Source organism: Carassius gibelio, chromosome A11 (assembly GCF_023724105.1).
Source record: "Carassius gibelio isolate Cgi1373 ecotype wild population from Czech Republic chromosome A11, carGib1.2-hapl.c, whole genome shotgun sequence".
Taxonomy (NCBI): domain Eukaryota; kingdom Metazoa; phylum Chordata; class Actinopteri; order Cypriniformes; family Cyprinidae; genus Carassius; species Carassius gibelio.
The window spans coordinates 10,899,429-10,924,248 of NC_068381.1; the positions used below are offsets into that span (position 1 = coordinate 10,899,429).

The 24,820-nt window shown below is 38.1% G+C and overlaps 1 protein-coding gene across 2 annotated transcripts in view; it reads right to left on the reverse strand.

The window, feature by feature from the left end:
- The window catches only part of LOC128022317 (extracellular sulfatase Sulf-2), a 29,309-nt gene extending 8,367 nt beyond the window's left edge, over positions 1–20,942 (reverse strand). Inside the window, exons 1-3 of one of the 2 annotated variants that reach the window (XM_052609717.1) lie at positions 20,534–20,942; positions 1,095–1,334; positions 436–675 (exon numbers count right to left, since the gene is read on the reverse strand). In XM_052609717.1, the coding sequence (XP_052465677.1) occupies positions 436–675; positions 1,095–1,320 (466 nt within the window). In that variant the 5' untranslated portion in view covers positions 1,321–1,334; positions 20,534–20,942. Of the gene's footprint in view, positions 1–435; positions 676–1,094; positions 1,335–3,323; positions 3,669–20,533 lie in introns of those variants that run through there. The other variant, XM_052609718.1, reaches the window with a different exon arrangement.
- Positions 20,943–24,820: the final 3,878 nt, after the last annotated feature.

Genomic DNA, 24,820 nt, shown 5'->3' on the forward strand with positions numbered 1-24,820 from the left:
GGCTTTTATTCTGATGGCACCCATTCACTACAGGTGATCCACTGCTGAGCAAGTGATGTAATGTTAAAGTTCTCCACATCTGCTCTGATGAAGAAACAAACTCATCTGCATCTTGGATGGCCTGAGGGTGAGTAAAATTCCAGCAAATGTTATTTTTTGGTTTTAAATTTGATCCTCAAATCTGGCTTGCGAGATCCACTGTCCAGAAGAGTTTAGCTCTAACCCTGATCAAACACACCTGAGTTTGCTAATCAATGTCTTCAGGATAGTTAAAAAATCACAGGTAGGTTTGTTTATTTAGGGTTGGAGCTAAGCTCTGCTGGAAAGTGGATCTCGTGAGTCAGATTTGAGGATCACTGCTTTAACTGAAAGCAGTTTGTGAACATAGCTTACTGTTGTAAAAATACTGCACCCAAATACATGCTGTCTACTAACCTGTCCTGTAGCCTGAATTGTTGAGGTGGACAGCAAAAGTGTGCGGTTCATGGTGAGCTTGCCAGGATGGTGATGAGCAGTTCTCGTTGTTGGTGTAGGTGTGGTGGTTGTGCACATATTTCCCAGTCAGGATGGATGATCGAGAAGGGCAGCACATTGGAGTGGTGGCAAACGCATTGGAGAAGTGAGTGCCGCCCTGCATCATTATGCGCTTTGTTTTGTTCATGGCCTGCATTGAGCCTTTAGGGAAAAACGGGGAATATATGTAGATTCGAAAAAGAGGGAAACAGAGAAAAAGAGATCCAGATTGTTTTATGTAACAGATGCTTGACCATAAATTTCCTCCTTAAAAGGGTTTGAATGAAAAGCCCGAACAAAGACCAGCAGCAAGGCCATTATCTTGCCACTTTAGTGATTAAAGTGCCAAAAAACGAGTAGAAAAACAACATGTTTGGCACATAGAACCTCAGTAGTTGGCTGATGTTACTGGACTGAATGTGTAAAATGCCCTTCTGCTAAGAAAATAATAAAATTATATGATAATGAATTGTGAATCATACTCTGTATAAACTCATACATGATGTCACAGTATGCACATACTCACAAGAAACACAAAAACATAACCCACACACAAAGAGAAACACAAATGGCCAACGCACCGAGTTCAATGTCCTGGTCATCAGTAAGAATGAGAATGATGTTTGGAAGAACATTTCGGCGATCCCTCTGAAGACGAGACCTCAGTCTCTTGCCAGATAGGTACATGGTTCCATCGGAGGGGTAAAGGAAAGTCAGGATGAAGACAAAGAGAAGGGTGGCCAGTCTCGTCCCAACTGCCATGACTTTAACCTGTCTTCCACCTCCCACACTCGTTAGAAAGATCATGGTTTCTTCTTAGCCTGGAAAACAAAATAAGTGTAAGTGGAATTCACATAGGGACCATATAATTTGTTAAAAATTTGTTCTGCCCCTGAGGTCCATTTAATATTGTATAATATTGTATAAACATAGCTTGGTTTCACAATACATGATATGGGCCCATATTCATTAAAATTCTTAGAGCAAAGAGTTGCTCCAAGTGACAAAATTCTAGGAAAATTCTTAGAAACGTGCATTTCTGATCTTAGTAAAGATAAAAGTGATTCATTACGTATCTTAAACCTTAAAAGAGCTCTTAAGGTCAAAAAGCGTTAGAAGTAAAGAGGAGGACTTTAATATATATATAATATATATATATATATATATATATATATTTTTTTTTTATTACCTATATATATATCCGTCTGTCTGTCTATATTTCTAGACAGACAGATAGACAGATAGATAGATAGATTCCTAGTTAGACTTTTTAAGCTAAATTAGGAGCTCTCTGAGAGGATTCTTAGAAGCTTTAAGAATATGGGCCCAGATAGTCTTGACTCAAACAGGAATTTACTGTCAGTGGCACATACACACACACACACTCCTTCTCAAATGACCCTTCACTTCTACTCCTTTGGGGTTCTGCTCACCACTGGCAGAGTAACTGAGGAGCTTGTCCATATAAATGATCTTATTTATGATCCTTGGCATTAATTAATCATTAATGATGCATAGAGACCGACTCATTCCCGAAGTGTAACGATCAGCTCGGTTGAACACATGGTGTGGATTCTAATGACAGCAGGCTACAGGCCAAAAGGAGTCAGAGAGAGGGTGAATGATACGAGCCAAAGGTTAGAAGAGGAAAGGGTCATTCTTAGAGAAGACAGTTGGGTGTTAATGGATTAGCAAAGGGAGGGTATGTGATATCTGATACAAATTAGCCTTGGAAATGTGTAGATACATGCTTAAACTGACCTCACAGCCAGAGCTGGGGGAGTTTTTAATGCATGAGAAAATGCTTAAGGGACTATAATTAAGTATATGGATTTGGATTTGCTTCAGGATTTTACGCTGGACTCTTAATAGTACCAGAGCAAAGGAAAAAGCCCAAAATTAATTATGAAAAATTATTAACACTGAAAGCTGGAAAAATTACAATGGTAATTTTTTTTTATTTACACTTGGCTAAACGCATGAAAGTACAATACATCTTGACATAAAAAAGACAAGTGACAGAATAATTGTCATTGATAATACAGTGAGTTCATCACGCGGCCTTTGACATTACACATAAACACATAGGATGCATTTTTCTTGCACTTAAAGATAATCTATTTACTTCACTATCCAATGAATAATTTTGTTTAATTGCATTTTATTATTTACAGGTTGCAGTACCAGTGTGTTTTCCAAAATGTCAATCAGAACAGAACAATTGATAACAACTGATTAATGTGCAGTTAAAGAATTTGCCAAATTAAAGGTGGAACTGCTGCCATATTCATGACCTGTTACAATTATGACCAGCATTTATGATTCACTGAAGCCAAAGAGAAACATTTTTCACTATGAAAGCAGCAATACACATACAACAAGATGTAAATTGCAGTCAATTTGCCAAATCGGTACAAGTACAAAGCACCTCTAACATGCCACAATTACTTGGTTAAACCCATGCAGTTGTTCTCTGTCCTCTGAGCAGGTCAACAAGTCTGATAACAGATAACCAAATACAATACAAGGATTTTGTAGCTTCTTTACACAGCATTAACCCACCACACCACCAACTGTGATGAGTTACATTCAAGGAAACATGAGCCAAGATAGGAATTACTGTTTGTTTTGGAGACCACAGGAAACCCATCTCCCATAGCCTCAACATCTGAAACACAAATCCACAGGGAAGCATCCCTCTCATGAAGCTCCATGCTAGTTTATTTTCTTCAAGTTCAGAACACACAGGCTATAGCAGCAGAAATATGAACACCTTGGTGATGTCCAGAGGTTAAGTCTCATAATCTTACCTCAGAGCGATCAAGGCCAAGCGTGCTGTAGATCCAGCCACCCTGCAGTCTTCAGGGCAGAGGTGACCACACAAAGTTCACCCTCCAAACTAGAAGCCAAAACTTTCTGCATGAAATGCCTTGAGAGTCTCCCACTGCTCATCCCTGGACCTTCACTTCTTAAATTATCCAAGGGGATTTTTTCCTATATCTGACAGCTTTTAGTCCTGCATCTATGCTCTTCTTGTCACTCGTTCTCTTTCCATTTCTCCTACCATCTCCTCTCATACCCTCACAAACACTCATACAGCTGCATTCAGTCCATGTTAATTCCCGTTCTCTTCTCCGTCATTGTTCTCTCTCAGGGGAATGGATGAGGTCTGACCTTGGGGGTCTCCTGTTTTAAATTCTCTTGGCTGCTCTGTTCATCCCAGGCCCCCTCCTCCCTCCCCAGGACTCATTGCTGGCAACTGATAAAAACAACAGCTTGAGAAAAGAGTTAAATCTTAAATAGCTCTAGCTGGACAAACAAGAGATGTTTTCATCTTTAAAAGGAATGTTTACAATGTTAATTGTGACATACTGATTGCTACAGATTCTTTAAACACTTGCTTGGTGATGGGAGAGATATGTTTCAAGCAATCTCGTGTGATTTTAGAGGCTCTTCATTACCGCCACACCAGGGAGAATAATTTATGACCAGGGGCTTAAGGTAAAATGGTTCCAGTATCAGATGTTCTGTATCTGATGTACCGTTCTGCATGCCAGCTTGTCCTTTAGTGCAAAGTTCCTCTTATTGCTGCTGTCAGCATTTTGCTCAGCTTGCATTGTAAATTGGGATGACATGATATGGCAAATCTAGGCATATAATGAATTCTGGAGAAAAAAGTAAACAATCTGGACCTCAGAAAACCAGTTTTAAATTTCATATCAAATCTCATTCAAATGTAGGGAAAAATATGCAATGAAATTTTTTAGGTTTGAGCTAGAAATGTATTATTAAAATTATTATTCAAAAATATTGCATTGAAAATGTTCCAAAGAGGACTTAAAGCAATATATATATATGAAGAGTTCAGATGCAAAAGCCTCTAAGTGCCATCTGAGTTTTTCATCTAAAATTAGGATTTTTATCAAGCTCCTATGCTTAGGTCGAGTCATTTTACTTTAATGGCAATGTGCAGGTCCTTTTCCAGTCTATTAAAGTGAAATACTTATTACAAAATATATTCTTGAAAACAAGTTATGTTATTTTTTTCTTGCCCCATGTTTCTTATTTAAACATAAATCTAGAAAAAAAGTGTATAAGGTCTATTCTTAAGACAAGTAAAAAATTTTATATAGCATAAAAAACAATAAATTTTATAGACTCAATTTTTTCTGGCAATAAATATAAAGATTAATATTAACATTTATATTTATATTTACAGCTATAGTTTTATTTTTGTATTTTGTATTTATTTATTTTTTGCTTACATTACATATTAATCTGTACAACTGGCTATTGAACATTTAAGAATTTTTTTTCTTTTGATTTTATATAATTTTGTTTTGTTTAAGTTTTAAAAGCAGGCTGGTTTCTATAACAAATGTAAAAAAAAAATTGACCAAAGAAAAGTATCTCTGTAGGAATGCAAGCACTACTGACAGACTTTTTCTTTTTTTTTCTTTTTTTTTTTACAGAATTTCTTCAACAACAGAAACCGCAAAGAGCCATTAGACACAGGTGAAATAGGGTGCACTTGACCCGACTTTCATGCCCTGGGCCTCTCAAGTACTGCCATCAGTCTACTTCCTGCCCTCATAACTACCGTATGCTGGCATGGCTTGGGGAATGTGCATCCACCCTCCGATTCAGTATGCAAACTTTATAAAGTCTCCTTGAATTTGCCAACAGCAGTTGGCATTCAGATGCAAATGTTCTGACAAGCCTCTTTCATGGAGAAGACCTTTATCTGCCAGCTAGTTTAAAGTCAGGTGGGGATATGTGGATTCTCCAGTTGAATACTGTACATCAGGCGCTTTTTGTGGTAGACTGTGGCCAAACGGTCTTGCTTTGGATTTGGTCAAAATCAGTATCCATCATTCCCTACTTGCTTGGAGTGGAACATATAGGCCATGGCACCTACAACAATTTATTTGTGAGTTTTAATGATACTGTGAGCAGTTGCAGAGGGACATTTTCATTGGGCAAATATTGAACATACAATTATCATAAGCAAATGATGTTTTCTGCCTTGATAAGCAGTATGATAGTTGAAAAGCTGCATGTCAGCACTGTGTGAACACAATAGGCAATAAAAAAACAATAATTTACTTTTCTTAAAAAATAAAGCCACAAAATGTGAACAAAATGCAATTTAACATGATTTTGGCATGAAAGTGTTTACTAGCGTTTCTGCTCCAAACATTTGCCCAAAATTTGGTGGTGATCAACATTATGCCACAAATGCTGTCATTCATATTTTGAATCTAGAATATGAATTTAGACGTTCTGTATAAGCACATAAAATATTTTAAAATGTATTATTTAAATCCAGCTTCCTCCAGCTATTTTTAACTGATATCTGAGTGAGTTTATAAAGAGTCTTTTTTTGTTTTTTACTTCGAACAACAGCAAAGAAAGGTCAGAGTAACACTTAATGATCATAATCATCTGCTTGTTATCGTATTGATGGGCTAGTAATGCACAGATGAAAAGTCATGTTTTAGTGCTTCCTCTGAAGACTAAGGACATTAATACAATTTTCAAACAAGAACAAATGGAGGAAAAAGAAGCAAGACAGCAAATGCGTCAAATAATTGAATGTGTGCACTGTTGCTACTATGAGGTTAAAAATCACAGTTAACTAGACAGGAACCCTAGGTACTGGGTACTACTAATTGCATGGTCTCAATGGTGACTGATTAACAAATGAAATGTGTGGTACTCCTGCCATCAGGAGCAGAGGAATCCAGTTCCCGCCCTCTGTATCCATAGGCAACCATTTGACATTCACTAAGCAAGCGTGGTGGTCCTGATCTCTGTAGCCAGTGGGGGATATATGCGGGGGTCACCCTCGTGTTTAAGGCCACTTTACCGCCCTCTGTTTGTCCTGTGACAGAAGGACAGAGGGGCCACATCAAAGATGGAAACCTGGGATTCAGAACCTATTTTAGACCATAAAACATGGGGAATGTTAAAACAAAGCTTGAGCACTGGCCCCACTCATCCTATTCTGTCAAAAGTAAGAGTGAGAAAGAAATATGGGGGGTGAATGACTACTGGTTACTTGATTTATATATTCTAATGCAGACAGAAAAGTGGTACCTCAGATCCTTAAGGGTAGAGAAACTGAGAGCTGGACCATGCTGCTCATCAAAATGTGCATCCCAATAAAACCATTACATTGCATTACATTTATTTTTATGTTTTCCTCAAAGTAACATCTACTATGTGTCTGTAGGGAAATATTTGTTTGTTTGTGTCCAACAATTCGTATCAGTTTTCCACACAATCTGCTTTCTGCCACACTACAGGATGCTAGTTCACATCATTTATTTTCTTTTAATACTTTCAATTTTTCTTGTCTCCTCTAAATGACTTGGGGGAGAGGATAAGGGTAATGGCCCTGATTTAATGATGATTACAGACAATATTGGTTTCTTATTTCAGTAAGCTGGCTCAGTGGTGAATACAAAGAAACACATGAATCTTCATGGTCACACAGCAAATGTGTGAGTGATCCAGCCAGAAACAACATGCATCCCTTCCTCAAAAATCAACGTTGTAGATCCTTATTGAAAACTGCTGCAAAAATTAGCAGTCAAAATTATTTAATTAATTAACATTTAAATTGTTTTAATAGAAGAATGGAGTCCAACAAGCGGGAATGCATGCATTTAAATTACATATAAAATTGTATGGCACTGATGATGATGTGAACTAAAAACATATTGTATTTGCACTGCGCATTTGCATTTTATTGGTCTCTGAATAAAGCATTTTGTAATAAAGTGTTCTAGGATCATGTGTGTGAGCTTCTTGTTGGGCTTGGTTATAATTTGAATGTAATTTTAAGGTATTTTTCATGTACAAACTTTTCCTCAAACATGGATATTTCGTTGCTTTTCCGTCGGTCATCCATTTTAGAAGAGAGCGAAAACAAAAAACTAAACTTTATTTTGAAATCAGTTAAAACACACTTTGCACAATACGAAGTAGTGGTGTTCTGTTCTAGTATTTCAAACTAACTGGTTGATCGAAAGATTCAATGACTCGATTATGGTCGTGACTGTGCATATGATGGCCGATTATTCAGTTCCTGAATGAATCACCCCTTTGAACAAATCGGCTGAATGAGTCACTTTTCATCATCTGTCGGCGTAACAATGTAATGTAAAGAAAATAAAATACTGAAATTAAATACAAACTGCTTTTTCAAAGAATATGTTTTGGACAATTAAAATGAAACACACTCTATTGGAATTGTATTGGAATAAATAATGAAATAAAACTAAAAACAAAAACTAGGTATATTTTCAAACCATAATAACCCTGAGTGCATCCATTCGGTAACACTAGCTTCAATATTGCTCTCACAAAAGAGCACTTCCAGCTCACAGCAGAAAGCATAATTATCACATCTAATGCCTCTGACCCCTGTGGATTCCTGCACATGAACGTTTGGCAAGGCAAGTTTATTTATATTGCACATTTCATACACAATGGTAATTCAGAGTGCTTCCTATAAAAGGAAGTAAAATAATTATACATTAAAAACTTTTAAAAAATTATTTTAAAATGAATTTAAAAGCTTAAAGGGAAGGTGAAATGCTCGTTTTCACTCAACATCCCGTTAATCTTGAGTACCTATAGAGTAGTACCGCATCCTTTATAACTCCAAAAAGTCTTAAGTTTTATTATATTCATAAGAGAAAGATAGTCTGTACTGATTTTTCCCGGAAAACCACGACCGGCTGGAGGCGTGACGTGTGGGCGGAGCTAAAGAATCACGAGCGCCAGTAGGCTTTTGTGTTGAGAGCGTTTGGAAGCTGTGACACAGATCCAGAGGCTGAAATTGAACAAGAGCAGCATCAGCAACGACGTCTCTATGTGGTATGTACTAAAACTGTATATATTTGCTTAACGGTTTTGGAAAATGACTAAGTTCCACTTTATGTCGTCTTTTTTTTTTTTTTTTTTAAGCTGTACATGTGGAAAGTGCAGTTTGATGACAACATCGCATGTTGTTTACTTGATGTGCTTACGCACCAATAGCTAAGTTAACAACACAGAGATATTTGAAGCAGTTTTACTCACGGCATGCGGTTCCAACACACGATCGTGACCCTTTTTCGTTGGGACTGCATTATCCTTAAGAAATAAACGATGTGCAAACCCGGCGTCAAACTGGGCCTTGTTTGTAAAACAATCATCTTCGAAATGCAGGGAACAAACAAAAACACTTGCACAACTCCGTTGATGCTCTGTAAAAATAAACTCCATCCACTGGTACCTTAATGCTGTTTTTTTTTTTTTTTGGTAATCTCATCTGTGCAGGGTTGTCTTGCCCTGACAACCAAAAATACACTGCTTTTGTGACATTTCGTGACGCTCTCACTCTGATCAGTGAAGTCTGTTGTGCTCTCAGTGCTCTGCTATACGGGAGCACGCGCTCTTCCGGCAGAAGTGCCCTTAGGACCCATATAAGGAAATTCCGCTCCATCTAACGTCACACAGAGCCATACTCGAAAAAAACTTTCCGAAACTTGTGACAAACCGGAAGGAGTATTTTTGGAACAAAAATACTCCTTTAAACGTACAAATTAATTTTTTAAACTTTGTCCATGTTTAGCATGGGAATCCAACTCTTTAACAGTGTAAAAAACTCAGTATGCATGAAATAGCATTTCACCCCCCCTTTAAGATTATTAAAATGATTATACATAAAATACAGTGCATCAGATCGGACACAGCACAGTGCTCATTCAATAAATGCACAGCTAAACAGATGAGTTTTGTGTCTGGATTGAAATGTGGCTAATGTTTCAGCAAATCTTTTCTAATGTTTCAGCTTCCCACTGTCAGTGTGGCCACTGTAGGGATTTTCTCATCTTCGTTGGAGATTGTACCTGGGGATGTGCGGCTGGCTGACGTTTTCCTTTTCTGACTTTCCTCATCCGAATCCTCTTCTACCTCCCCCCTTCCTTTTCTTTGTGGTTAGATAAGCAGGCTTAATGGTAGCCCCTCCAAAATCTATGTTACAGGCCTCGTTGCCAAAAACACACAAGGGCTTTAAGAACAGCAGGAATGGATGTGAACTTGAAAAGAGGAATTAGACAAGGTCCGATTCCCAGCACACGGACCCGAGTCTTCATATATAAGAACTCAGCTATTCAGATATAAATGGCTCTGATTGTCTATACAGGAAAAGAAACAGTTAATTAGCCATGAAACAGTTTTGTGGACCTTGACATGTTTTGGATACTGTAAGGGATTAATAAGTTAACTTTTCATTAACAGTAAAAGAACACATCAAAACAAGTTTTAGTAGCTACTAAATTGAACAATTTTTAACTAGATTATTATTTTTTTATCACATTTTACTTGTACTGTATTTAAATGTTTTTAAAATTCAGATGTGTAAACAAATGTCATTAATCATGCTCTATTTTGGGCACAACCAAGGCATAATCAATGTCTCCGCTGGCATACCAGGGAATACCACAGCTAAAACATTATACATCTCTCTTTCTTTTTTTTCAGTATTTCTCTATTTTCATATTTACTATTAGTAAGTACTAAGTACTAAAGATGTATTCCTGGACAGTTCATTATCATTCTTTTCAGTCTTGCCGAATTTGGACATAATGTGTAATCCATATCAAAAGCAGTTTATCACACTCACATAACCATAAACACACACATTTAACAGAAATAAATCCACCCACTAACACACACAAGTGCCAAACTGCTGAAACAGCTGGTGAAACTTGTTCAGTCTCATTTCCATTACATTGTCTTCTAATTGTGCATGCATATCTTTAATCATCAACAACCTCTAACAACCCATGATTTCCTCAGAATTGAACCTCCTGTCAGTCATATAATTCTAGAAATGCCCTGTCTGCTTTGTATTGGTTTCTTAAGAATTTATGTTAATTTGATAATGCCTTCATCCACCAATAGGACTTTTATTAGCTCATAACACATTTTACCATATTTAAATCCACCAATTTACCTTTAGAATCAGCAACAACTAAAGTCATGACTTTTGCCAAGTATGGAAACCCATACTCAGAATTGGTGCTCTGCATTTAACCCATCCAAGTGCACAAACACAGCAGTGAGAAGTGAACACACCCCCAGAGCAGTCAGCAGCTATATATCCAGCACCCGGGGGTTCAGTGCCTTGCTCAAGGGCACTTCAGCCATGGGTATTGAGGGTGGAAGAGAGCGCTGTTCACTCACTCCCTCCCACCTACAACTCCTGCCAGCACCGAGACTCAAACCTGCAACCTTCAGGTTACAGGTCCAACTCTCTAACCATTAGGCCACAGCTGCCCCTTTAACTAAATAAATAAATGTATCTTTGATCAGAGAATTCGGCCGATAGTGGAACCTCGGATTCAGGAGGAACAGTGTGGTTTTCGTCCCGGTCGTGGAACACTGGACCAGCTCTATACCCTTTCCAGGGTGCTGGAGGGTTCATGGGAGTTTGTCCAACCAGTCCACATGTGTTTTGTGGATTTGGAGAAGGCATTCGACCGTGTTCCTCGCGACATCCTGTGGAGGGTGCTCTGGGAGTATGGGGTCGGCGGCCCCCTGCTTAAGGCTGTTCGGTCCCTATGCGACCGGAGCAAGAGCTTGGTTCGCATTGCCGGCAGTAAGTCAGACCTGTTCCCAGTGCATGTTGGACTCCGGCAGGGCTGCCCTTTGTCACCGATTCTGTTCATAATTTTTATGGACAGAATTTCTAGGCGCAGCTAAGGGCCAGAGAGTGTCCGGTTTGGGGACCATGCGATTTCGTCGCTGCTTTTTGCAGATGATGTTGTCGTGTTGGCCTCCTCAGACCAGGACCTTCAGCGTGCACTGGGACGGTTTGCAGCCGAGTGTGAAGCGGTTGGGATGAGAATCAGCACCTCCAAGTCCGAGGCCATGGTTCTCAGTCGGAAAAGGGTGGATTGCCCACTTCAGGTTGGTGGAGAGTTCCTGCCTCAAGTGGAGGAGTTCAGGTATCTTGGGGTCTTGTTCACGAGTGAGGGAAGGATGGAACGTGAGATTGACAGACGGATCGGTGCAGCTTCTGCAGTAATGCGGTCGCTGTACCGGTCTGTCGTGGTGAAGAAGGAGCTGAGCTGTAAGGCAAAGCTCTAGATTTACCGGTCAATCTACATTCCTACTCTCACCTATGGTCATGAGCTGTGGGTCATGACCGAAAGGACAAGATCCCGGATACAGGCGGCCGAAATGAGCTTTCTCCGTCGGGTGGCTGGGCGCTCCCTTAGAGATAGGGTGAGAAGCTCGGTCACGCGGGAGGAGCTCAGAGTAGAGCCGTTGCTCCTCCACATCGAGAGGAGCCAGCTGAGGTGGCTCGGGCATCTATTTCGGATGCCACCTGGACGCCTTCCCAGGGAGGTGTTCCAGGCACGTCTCACCGGGAGGAGGCCCCGGGGAAAACCTAGGACACGCTGGAGGGACTATGTCTCCCGGCTGGCCTGGGAATGCCTCGGGGTCCCCCCGGAACAGCTGGAAGAAGTGGCTAGAGCGGAAGATGATGGATGGATGGATGGATGGATGGTATCTTTGATCAAAGAATAAAGGCCTGCTGTGCCATTATTTCCAGTCATTCCAATAGCTCTAACTGTTAAGCCACAGATAGACATGAGAATTAACAGCTTGTCAGCAATATGCATAAAGCTTGTCAAGGTACCTGCTATCACAACTGTTTAAAGTATCTTCTTGATGTCACCATTCCTTGGACCCTAAATGCCAATTCACAAGAATCAACGACATGGCATGCAGGCCAAAAAATATAAAACATAGTACCCCTGTTGTTTGAAAAGTATATCAACAGAACATGGCACTAGCAATATCAAGTTCACTTTCAGAGAATATCACTGAATGCATAACATGTATACCTTTAATGCAATCAAAACAAACAAACAAACAAACAAACAAACAAAAAACACATCTGCAAGTGAATGAAAATGGAACTTGGTTAGAAACAAAATATGCAGTTTGCCAAGGTAGTATCACACAGTTCCCACATACTGTATATACATTTAGCTAATACATTACCTAATCATTATATGGTGGCATCTGGTTACAATAGCCACTTTTCCCCTCCATTTGTTAACTGGCCATTTATAAGGCATCACTAAAGCTCATTTCGTTAATGACGCTGTCATTGGGGCCAATGTATGCGTCTTTTATCCTGAGGCGATACTGGACCCTCTCAGCTGCCCCTTTGATGATCGTAATCTGTAATCCATAAAAAAGACTATTACCATTCCCACAATTTCCACTGCTTTTCCCCTCCATTTACTTCCCTGCCAATTACAATGGTTGTTACATTCACAAACAGACCAACGGAGGTGGTTACCACCACTGATTGAGAGGTTCGCATAGAATCTGCTTGAGGGAGGAAAGGGCTACAAAAAAGCTAAAAGTGCTTGATGAGAGCCTGACCCAACCTCTATAAAACTGGCTGTAAATTGTACTAGTGAATGACTCTGCCGACACACAGTCTTGGCTTCAACATTACGGTGAATGGACATCAATAAAGGTGTTACAGCTCAATCATTTAATCACCCTGAACGCTCATGAGCTGATATGTTCTGCAGTCCTGTTTCCAACATGGATGATACCATAAATAAAGCAGGCTTAAAACAAAGCATACACATGAAATTAGATTGAATTTTAAAATCAAAGAAAGGTAAGGGGAATTATTCACTTCTGTCATATCCCCCTGTTGCTAATGTCTATCTAAACCTATCAAAGTAATTAGCAAAGCAGCGGGAGAGTAGTTCAATTTGATAACTCTCAAAGGAAGAGGGTAATTATCAAGGTTTATGCAATTTTGCCAGAAGAGAAAGAGAGACAGTTAGACTGTTCCTCTGATGACAGCCAAAAAGTGTGGTGAGACAAAGCGGATATGATTTCCCACTGACCTGCCAGGCTATACCCACTCATACAAACCAGAGGTTTTTCAGTCATGCCCATACACACTGGGATGCATGTGGTGTACCTTTGTGTGTGGGATGTCCGTTGGCACAATCTATGTAGCTTCATTGGGGTGCCTTTTTTAAAAAGCAGGCACATCGCCCAATGTTGACAAAACTGGGTATCTCCTGCTGTCTAGTTGCTTTGTGTGCACAGAGTGGAAAGAATCAATTATCCCAGCACACAGCTCACTGTTTTAATGTCTGACTCCTAATTAGATTGCAGGGGGATCTCCCTGGTTTTCATAGATCAGGGTTTTTAATACACTTCTATTCAAATGTTTCGGTCAGTATACAATATCTTTGTGTGAGGCGCAGAGCAGAGTTTTAAGTTGTTAATAACTGATAATATTATATTTAGGCCACCTGACCAAACCCGGAAAACAGGTCTCATCACTTCTGCTTGTTGGAGACCATGTATAACAGACCATAACAGTCATAAAAAATAATGGCGATATCTACGGACTTTTAAGAAGAAAGCTGTTTTTATTGTTGACAGTTATTTTTTTTAATTTTTTTTTACATAAATGTTAGTGAAAAGAAGAAAAATAAAAAATGTTTAGATTTCATTCCGCATTTGTGATGGACATTGGTTATAATAATCTTTTTGTATCTACTTTAAGGGCATCTTGAGTAAAACTGCTTCGTATTTAACGAAGCATGCAATATGCTTGAACTTGGTGTATTTTATGGTTTTGTTTTCAGTCACAGCATGTTGGAGAAAACTCCTTGTGTGTCCCATGGTAAACAAAGTAACGATTGCATAACTGTAATTAATTTGAAGGTTTTATAGTGTTATCTTGTTTCATATTAAGTAAATGAGTAGTAAATGAGACTTAGGATTTTACACAATGTGCATGAATGAGAAACTTCAAAGGCTTGTGTATTTTACAAAAAAAAATGTTTTAATAAAAATTTCTTCCTTTTTTTCCAGGTGGCAGTATCTGTTTTATCTTGCTGCTCTGAAGTCAAATTAAAAAAAGAGCCTGAAAGGGGATGAGAGGTGACATATACACACTTTCTTTTGAAGTATGCAATCATGCCTCAGACAGAATGACTGAATATCTGCTTCCTGTAATATCACCAAGCAAAAGCCCCTATAGTACACAAACCGTAATCCAAGCATGAAATCCAAATCTGCTGATGGACAGCTACGTTGATTCTTACAATTCATTAACATTGCGCTAAACCTCTAGGGTGTGATCTGTCAATGCTCCACCTCAAGTTCAACACTACAGATGCTGTTGTAATTATGTATACAGCATTAGTATTTGCTTTGGTCTTGATTATGTCAAGAGGCCAGGTCTCTTACTTCACACTGTCGTGAAGACATGGGATCACAGGATCCTGAGCCACTGATCATCCCTATGTCCCTCTGTCTTAAATGAGTACTCAAAATGAGGTGATTGGGAGATAGGCTCTGAATGTGTATTCTTATGAGGGCTGTGAACAGCTAACAGTGCAAAGCTAACTGTGTAATGGGCTGTTTGTTCGACTCGTTACAGGATACATGGCAAGATAAAAACTAATAGGTGCCGTTCTATTTCTGTTCTGGAGCTATGCAGAAACCAGGCAACAATCCAGTCCCAAATCAGGCTTAACCACGCTGCCACCCACAACCAATTATAGTGAAAGTAACTCTATGGAGACAGGAGAATGCAAGTCTAAATATTAAGCACTTTCTTACACAAGTACATATAGGACACTATTCACTGAGTTAAACTAGAATGTTGTCTGCTATATTTCAGAGTAGGTAGATTCATAAATGATTGCAATACAATTAATAACATAAGCTTTATATAAAATGTACATTCCTGAACCATTGAGCCGATGATTTAACTTTAAACTTGAATGTTTTACATCAGTGTCTGGGACAGACTCTTACTTTGAAAAAAAAAAAAAAACACCCATAGCCATGTCAGTTGTTATCCAAGTCATCCAATATGGCTCATTTCAACATGTTTCCCTCAGATATGCATCTCTGTCTTTTCAAAGATGCCATTAACCATAATTCATACTTAAAGGGTTCACACAAAAATTAAAGTTAGGCTGCATTTTACTCACCCCAGAGGCATCCTATGTGTATATGACTTTATTCTTTCATACATATCCAGTCAGAGTTATATTAAAAGTTATCTTTGATCTTTCAAGCTCTATCATTGCAGTCAGCAGGTGTGCATTGCTTCATTCCAAAAGAAGTTAAATAAAAAGTGCCCATCCATAAAATAAAATAAAAAAAGTGTCTCACATGTCTCGGGAGGGTGAACAAAGGCCTCCTGTAGCAAATTGATGCATTTTTATATGAAAAGTATCCATATTCAAAATATAATCACTTTAATTTATCTTGCACCAACAGTTATAGACAGAAGCAGTTTTTTTTATCTCCAAGCATTGATCTAAATTTACAGATACCACAGGCTAATGTGATTTGATTTCTACCAGAGAATAAGAAAAAAACTTCTGGAAAGAGACAGGTAAACTTGCCATCTAAACCAATTGTCCTCATTTAAACATTCAAGGTAAGTTTCGGGCCAGAAAATCTCTGGTGCATGTAAGAGTAGCCAGCTAATCTCCTTTCTTTAGTGAGTTGAGAAAATCCAATTTCAGAAATAAATAATTCCATAAAAGTTAATAAGCAGCCACAAAGCCTGCTGAGCTCCTGAGGGAGTGAGAGATAGATACGCCATGTGAGAGAAAGCCAGAGAGAGTAATGGGTAGATGTGAGCTGAGGTCTGAGCGAGACCCTATAAAACTCAGTTGGGAGAACCCTGAGGGAGAGAGACTGAGGAGAACGTCAAGAATAAGGAAAATAAATGATATTTTAAAAATGGTCAAAAAGACACATCTTTACATGAAGAGTATATGAAGAATGTTTTAAAAACAGTACTCAATGAATTTCCATAGCATCACTCTTATAGAGACTCTCTGTATGGCTATAAGTACTTCAGATCACTTTAGGATCAATGTAATTTCCTTTCTTGTGCAGTTCACCATAAATCCCAATGACTGTCACAAATGTCTCCCAGGGTATGTTATCAAACCTCTGCATCTTAGCCCGAATGCTGGAGCCCCATATGGAACCTTCCCAAGTACTTCCACATCACACCGCTGCTATTTTCCTCCACTGCTTTCCTATTCCATCTAAAACCAAGATAAAAAATTATTAGTTTTATTAGGATTATTAGTTTTACAATAAAATTTACAATACTTTTTCAATTTTTCTACTTCAAAATTTCTTGTTTAATTCAATGTGTTACCTGACATTTCTTTGTAATTGTAAAATTTACTAGCAATTTCTGAGAGCAAACTGTTTAAATGTAGATCCTACATCATTTTTGAGTAGGCGTACTAGCTTGTTGATCACAATGTTCTTATTTGTGATGATACTTGACTTTTAGAATAATAGTTTGGATAGTTTATTTGTCCATGAATTGAAAGTCAGTGGGGTCCAATGTTCTTCTAAACCCGAGTGACGTCCAATTCATGGACAAAAACAACTGGAACATTCTTCACAACATCTTTTGTTATCTGAAGAAAAAGAAATACATACAGGTTTGAATCAACTTTTGGGGTAAACTCTCTCTTTCAATGTAAATCTACAAGGGTGCCCGAACCCTAAACTCCTACATTCATGTACAATATACTAAGTAATTTCATCTGAGCACCAATGAGCCAGTTACTGTTGTTGTGACAGATGTTTATGTTATATAAGATGAGAAATTGATTTTAACACTGAATGTTCATGGCTGATGGGAGAGGTCTACAGTGGGAGGAGTCTGAGTGATGAGTAATGAGACAGGTATTCCTATAGCAATGCCATATTGTCATTCAGAAAGCAATTGAAAACATTCACGAGTTATCTGATTAGTGAGGTAAACACATATTTTATTTTGACTAAAATAATAATAAATAAAAAAAACTTTTTGATTACAAATTCTGATTCTGATCTAAGATTGATGCTCTCCATATCCTTGGCTGGATGTAATTAGAGATCCTGGCTGAACACCTGCCGTATCTTGGCACAGCTCTGTAATAATGCATGCACATCACTCTCTGCCTCAGAGGGCACCGCCAGAGGTGCTGTACTCCACATCATTCATCAGAGACTTCCAGTCAGCATTAACATTTAAGACAGCGAGCACTAGGCTCAAATTATACTTTAGATTCATATCAGGCTTTGTTTTGCTCTCAGCAGCTCATGAAAATGAGATGTTGTGTCTCACATAGACACGCTCTGGGCTGGTTCGGATTTGGCTAATGTGACTCTTTGATTAAAAAAATAAATAAATAAAATCAATTGGATATTTTGGGGTGTGGTGGATGGTTTTTCATGAGATATGTTGAGAAAAATGATGACAAAAATATATATATTTTTTTACACATCATATCAAATCTTGGGATAATATGGAATAATATACAAGTGGATAAATAATATGTGTGTAGTGTTGTTCACTGCTTACCATCATTTTATTTAAATCTTTCACTTATTGATTTACTGAGCTCATTTGACCACAACATATAACTCCGTTCTCAAACACAGTTTGCAGTTAAAGGGATAGTTCACCCAAAAATTAAAATTATGTCATTAATAACTCACCCTCATGTCGTTCCAAACCCGTAAGACCTCCGTTCATCTTCGGAACACAGTTTAAGATATTTTAGATTTAGTCCGAGAGCTCTCAGTCCCTCCATTGAAGCTGTGTGTACGGTATACTGTCAATGTCCAGAAACGTAATAAAAACATCATCAAAGTAGTCCATGTGACATCAGAGGGTCAGTTATAATTTTTTGAATACATTTTGGTCCAAAAATAACAAAAACTACGACTTTATTCAGCATTGTCTTCTCTTCCAGGTCTGTTGTGAGCGCGTTCAAGTGTAGTGATATCCAGTTCGCGAAAGAATCATTCGATTTAACCGGTTATCTTGAACCAGTTCACCGAATCGAACTCAATCGTTTGAAATGGTTCGCATCTCCAATAAGCATTAATCCACAAATGACTTAAGCTGTTAACTTTTTTAATGTGGCTGACACTCCCTCTGAGTTCAAACAAACCAATATCCCGGAGTAATTAATTTACTCAAACAGTACACTGACTGAACTGCTGTGAAGAGAGAACTGAAGATGAACACCGAATGAAAGACTGACTCGTTCTCGAGTCAAGAACCAGTTGCATCGGTTTTCGGATCACCAGTACACTGAACAGAGAATCGTTTCTGTCAGACGCGTCCGATTCGAGAAACGAGGAGCTGATGATACTGCGAATGTGTGATTCAGTGTGAAGCAGACAGACTTAATATTTTCTGTATTTTCGATGCTTCAACAAATTCTAACTGACCCTCTGATGTCACATGGACTACTTTGAAGATGTTTTTAATACCTTCCTGGACATGGACAGTATACCGTACACACATTTTCAAAGGAGAGATAAAAAGCTCTCATACTAAATCTAAAATATCTTAAACTGTGTTCCAAAGATGAACGGAGGTCTTACGGGTTTGGAACGACATGAGCGTGAGACATTAATGACATAATTTTTATTTTTGGGTGAACTTTCCCTTTAAGTATTAAATTTTGTACTTGCACTAGATGTAAAAAGTGCCAATAAAACTCGACGTCTCAGAAATTTGATGATTTATAAAAAGGAAATGATTTCTACTGAACAGTATCAGTTTTCAAATCTGTTGATTAAAAGCTCATACTTTGCTAACACACTCATGACAGCTGCTGGTGAAATCATATGATACTGTGTTACTTGGATCATATGCAAACATAACTTTAATAGGTTTTTCCAATAACAATACAATCATGGTTAGGTTAGGGATTTGGCTAAGAGTGGGTCTTCATGATAATAGAAGGTTTCTAACTTTAAATTGGATAAAATCATCACAACAAATGAGAACTCTATTGAGGTTGGGATGGACATATGCAAATTAACCCTAAAAAGCTCCCACTCAGGAATTGGAAAATTGAGATCAAATTCCTTTTTTTGTGTTTTCAGACAGAGGTTCCAGACTCCCCAATGAGCCAATGAGTTTCCCTCAGCTCTGAAGTTACTTCTGATCTGCTTTGTAAAATCTTTGAAAAATGTAGGAATATGCTTTGTGTAAGGGGTCCAAAATGATTCTAAATAATTATAATGTAATCTTATTTATTTATTTATTTTTATTACTGCAATATTTCTAGGTCACTAATCAAAGAAGCAAATATGTGACACTGACCATGTGAACTCATTTGCATGGGTTTGATGCCCTAGAAGTCACAGGACCTGGTCCACAGTTCTGGTTCAGACAGCAGGAGAGGAAAAGGAGGCCAGTTGTTATGGGGCTGAGCAGAGACAGAGTGCACATTAAATAATGAATGACTAAAGCACAGATCTCTCAGCCCCCATCACCTTTGTCATTAACTCATAGCCTCACACAACAAACACAAGAGCACGCTCACTGAGGCATATATTTCCCAGTGAATCCCTAGCACTACAAACATCACTTGTTCCCAGAGACCTGCTTGACCCAGAGAGCAGTTCTTCACCAACAAAAATGCAATATGAATCATGTAGCATTTTAAAGGGGTAACAACAGTCTCTTGTTAAAGTCCTTAAAAGGGCCAAAAAAATCACACACAAACCTCGTAAGCACCAGTTCAATCAGACTACGGGTATGAGGGACAAATGTTTGAAATATGAAAAACTAAGAACTATCGAGAGACCAACATAAAGAGTCTGAGAAGATTAGAGAAAACAACCCTAAAAAGGTTTAATAAATGGAAAGAAATCCAAGAATCACAACAGGCAACTATCTGAATCTCTCAATGACAATGATTTTAAGATCAATTTAGGCATTTTAGCATTCAATAAAAATTCATACAAAATATCAGTAAGTAAGTAATTTCAGATATACAGTGAATTGCAGATTTTTGCAGATAATCTGCTTTAACAATGGAGGAACATATCTGTACATTCATTACTCTTATCAGTCTGACAGAGGTAGTGGTGCAAAGCGATAACTGGAGATAAAGGCACATACCTCACTGATGCCCACCTCTGAATCCTTCCTGAAGAAAAGTGCAGCTACAGGAGGCGTTAAAGACAGGGATACGATGATCCGTCACCTGTTCGGTCTTCGCCAGACCACCTCTGACTGGACTCCCCCTCTGCAAGCCGTACAAGTGGGCTCTCTCATAACCCCGAAATAGACATATGGAGAGGTGTAAGGAAAGAGGCGTGGTTCCATAGCAGATAAATAAAAGAGGGTGGGAGGGAAAGAAGTCCCTCAATCTACAATTCAATATTGTCCACTCCCCTCTCTTGTGGTCTCTCTTTCCCTCTCTCACACGGTTCCTCTTCCCCTCATGCATATTAACATGTCCCTGTTTCCCCTTATTCTCCCACACACATGGGGGAAACTCTATCACTCGCCTCTCTCTCTTTTGCTCTCCTCAAACTCCTTTTTCCTCTCTTTCTGGGCTCTCTGAGCTGGTATTCATCTGGCAGCAGTGTGACTGAATCAGGGCAGCTCTGGCCATCTGTTGGAGCTTCGGAGTTTCACCTATTCACATGGGTTCTAAAGCTGTGGGTCTGGCAGCGACGAGAGAAAAGAAGGGGTGGGGATAAGGGATCAATCTTAGAGCAGGAGGGCAGGGGACTGGATCGCCGGGTACAGAGACAGTATTTATTGGGCTGGCAACTATCAGAAGCACTGGAGAGCAGAGAGCTGTTAACAGGGGCACAAACAAACTGCAAAGTGCTCCATGAAACAACAGCCAAAAAAAAAAAAGGAAAAAAAATGGCTTACAATTAGATGCATACAGATGAACTGAGAGGGATGAAAAAATATATTATTTAAATACATAAATGATACAAAAATGTACATTTATTTAAATAAATAAATATTTAAATTGAATTAAAATTAAACTTTTCATCCAAAGTGGCTTTTTTTTCCATACAGGAGTCAACAATTTGCACTATTGCTGAGTTAAAATCAAGTAAAATAGAGTAAATAGAGTACGTGCTGAAGTTAAAAAAAGAAGAAAAGTTGAGTTAAATTATAGAAAGTGTTTTGGGTAAGCGCTTACAGAAGAGGTGTGGCTACATTGGAAGGGGTGTGGCTTGAATAAATAAGTAAGCATTAAATTATATTCCAAACATTTTGTTATCTATATTTGTAATATATTCATATATATATATATATATATATATATATATATATATATATATTATATTAATTAACAGTATTATTACGTGACTTATTGAGGACATATGTTCTGTTACTTTTATAATTTCACATTTTGGATAACTGAAACAACTGAAAAAATCTTGGGAAATTGCAATGAAGGGGCCGTAATGTGTGAGACTTTCAACTTGGACCTGTAATAACCACTTGGCAGCAGTCTGCAACAGTGCCTTTAGACTTTTTTCAATGGCCTTGGTTTAGATATTTTTCCAATAGGGATTTTTTTTTAAGTCTTTGTTTATAATTTACAAACATTGATTTGAATCAAAGAAGTATTTGAAAATAGTATAAAACACAGTTAGTGTACTTAAAGGGATAGATCATAAAAAATTGAAACTCAGGTTGAGTAAATGTTATTTTATTTATATATATTTTATCTATGGCTATATCTATATTATATCTATATATGTATCTATCTATCTATCTATCTATCTATCTATCTATCTATCTATCTATATATATATACACACACACACACATACATATTACATATCTTCCAAATATTAATATTATACATACACATTTAAGTAGTTTGAGGGCATAGTGCTTCATGGAGTTGGGTAGGTGCCAAAATGCTCATGTGTGATTGCTTATCGCAAATCTTTTTTTTTTTTTTTTTTGGTGTTTTTTTTTCAGAATAATATGTAATGTTGAACAAGATTTTTTTTATTACTGCTATTATTCTTTTTTACTTCCTGACCTGACTATAACACTCTGTAGCAGTGGTGTCGGTCCAGGAGAGCTACTACCAGTTCTGCAGAGTTATGCTCCATCCTTGATAAAAACTCACCTGCCTGTAGCTTCTAGTGACCTTGATTAGCTTGGCCAGGTGTGTTTGATTAGGGTTGGAGCGAAACTCTGCAGTACTGTGAATCTCCAGGTCCGACGCTGGCCACCCCAGCTGTATAGCAACACCCAGAACACCCTAGCACCCACCTATAACAGGGGCACCCCTGACCCATAATGTCTAAGAATGTTCTTCCATCTGCATAATATGTGCAAAAGAAAAAATAAGAACACCTTAGCAACTATCCAGCATTGTGACTTCAGCACACAATAAGAACACACATTGTCCCTTTGCTGCATCCTCGATATTTAAGCACATATCAATAAGAACACCTTTTTTTTAAAAAAAGAAACAAATATGATCATGTTGTTAATTAATATAGTGTCATGTGACTACACACTTGCCTGTTCACCAGTTCAGTGCAGACGTCTCTCACATCTCAGGGATAATGTCACCCATGTGCATGTTGTTTCACCGGCAGCTGTATCGAGTGAGATTTATGCCAAAACCTCACACACACACAAAATATGTTTTACTCACACCCAACAATTCACAAACAAACTCAGTGTGGTTTGCAAATACAAAACATCACTCACAAACTAATGCATTTTGTTCTGCAAATAAAAAACGTAGCTATCAAACAAATACAGTACGTTTTACATATACAAAGAAACGTATATCTTCAATGACAAAAATATCTTCCAAGTACAAACTAAAATCTTTCAAGTACAAACTAAAATCTTTCAAGTACAAAACAAAATCCTTCAAGTACAAAACAAAATCCTTCAAGTACAAAACAAAATTCTACAAGTACGAAAAACTGTCACGTGACTTTTGGCACAAATTTTCCGCCTTGCTGATCCACACGCAAATGCCTTCAGATCCACACACATGCTAGTAAACGGTCATGTAATTCGCACTCCACAACAGCAGGTGGCGCTGTTAGCGACTTGCTTGGCGCCGCCACCGACATGGAAACAGGAGAGAACAAGAAACGCTAGCGTAAGGGACGTTTTGAACACGATGAGCGGCCAACAGGTGAGTTTCCAGTCATTGCTGGTGAAAAATCAGCCTGAAGGGGTTGTTATTCGCTATAACAACCGCCTCGCTATACATGATCCCACTTATTACATTGCTACCTACAAAATAAATAAATAATTTGACAAAATTTATTGATTTTAAAAACGATTGTATTGCTTCCGCTAAAGAAAATAGTCCGTTCCGCGTCCATATCAACGGTCTGTTTATCATGGCAAGGGTGTTTAGACCTCCAAATCAACCCTGGTCTTCTCCTGCTAGTTTCTAATAGAATATAGAGGCTTTGTTCCATGTCAAATCAGTCAGAATCCAGGAAAGTGGTTGCAGCAACATCTCAGATGAAGAGTTTTTCTATATTATATTTGGGTCCCAAAACCAAGGCCTGTAAAAATATTCATATTTTTTGTCAGTCCTTGAGATTGTCATTTTTATAGCATCAAAAACACTATCAGAGAACCATGTTTGGGCATTAATATCTTAAAGTGTTATTCATAGCCTCACCGAACTTTGCAGGATGGAAGACAAACATGTTCTTAGTATAACTGAACCAAAGTTTGTACTGCATATCTATTGAGATTCTACAAGGCCCTAGACTTGGGTAAATGGCTAAACCCCTGATACTGAGGGTATTATAAACTCATTTTCTGCATTCATATCATACCAGCAGGCTGTCAGCATACATGGGTGCTGCATTTTTTTAAAGCTGAAAATTAGGACATAACCTGCTTGTTAATAACCCTTAACCCTTGCTAAAAAGAACTATACGTATGAAGTAGGTGCAAAGATTTTATTTGAATTAAAGTATATTCAATCAGTAAGAATAAACTTGGCAATGGGTTTGGCACTGGTCCTTGAGGGAGGTTCAAGGAGGGGTATATATAAATACACACAACTTTTTAATTCTGACTTTTTCTAGAAATATACTATTTTTCCACAAACTTCTTTATAAATTTTACCAAAAAATGCATCCCATTGACATTAATTTGAACATACATTGACAAAGAAAGTAATGTTATTCAGTCTCAGAATTAATATTGTGTATTTCTGGAGTTTGTTACAAAATGTTATCAAATGTGGTCCGGGTCCTTGATGTAAAAATGTTTGAGAACCACATAAACACTTTACATGTCTTTTCAGGTATTGTACCTACCACATTTGGACTGGGAGGACAGTGGCCTGCCTGATGTGACTGTTCCTGAGATGGGCGATGTACTGAGTGATGAACAAATGGCAGCACTAAGGGCAGCCATAAATCC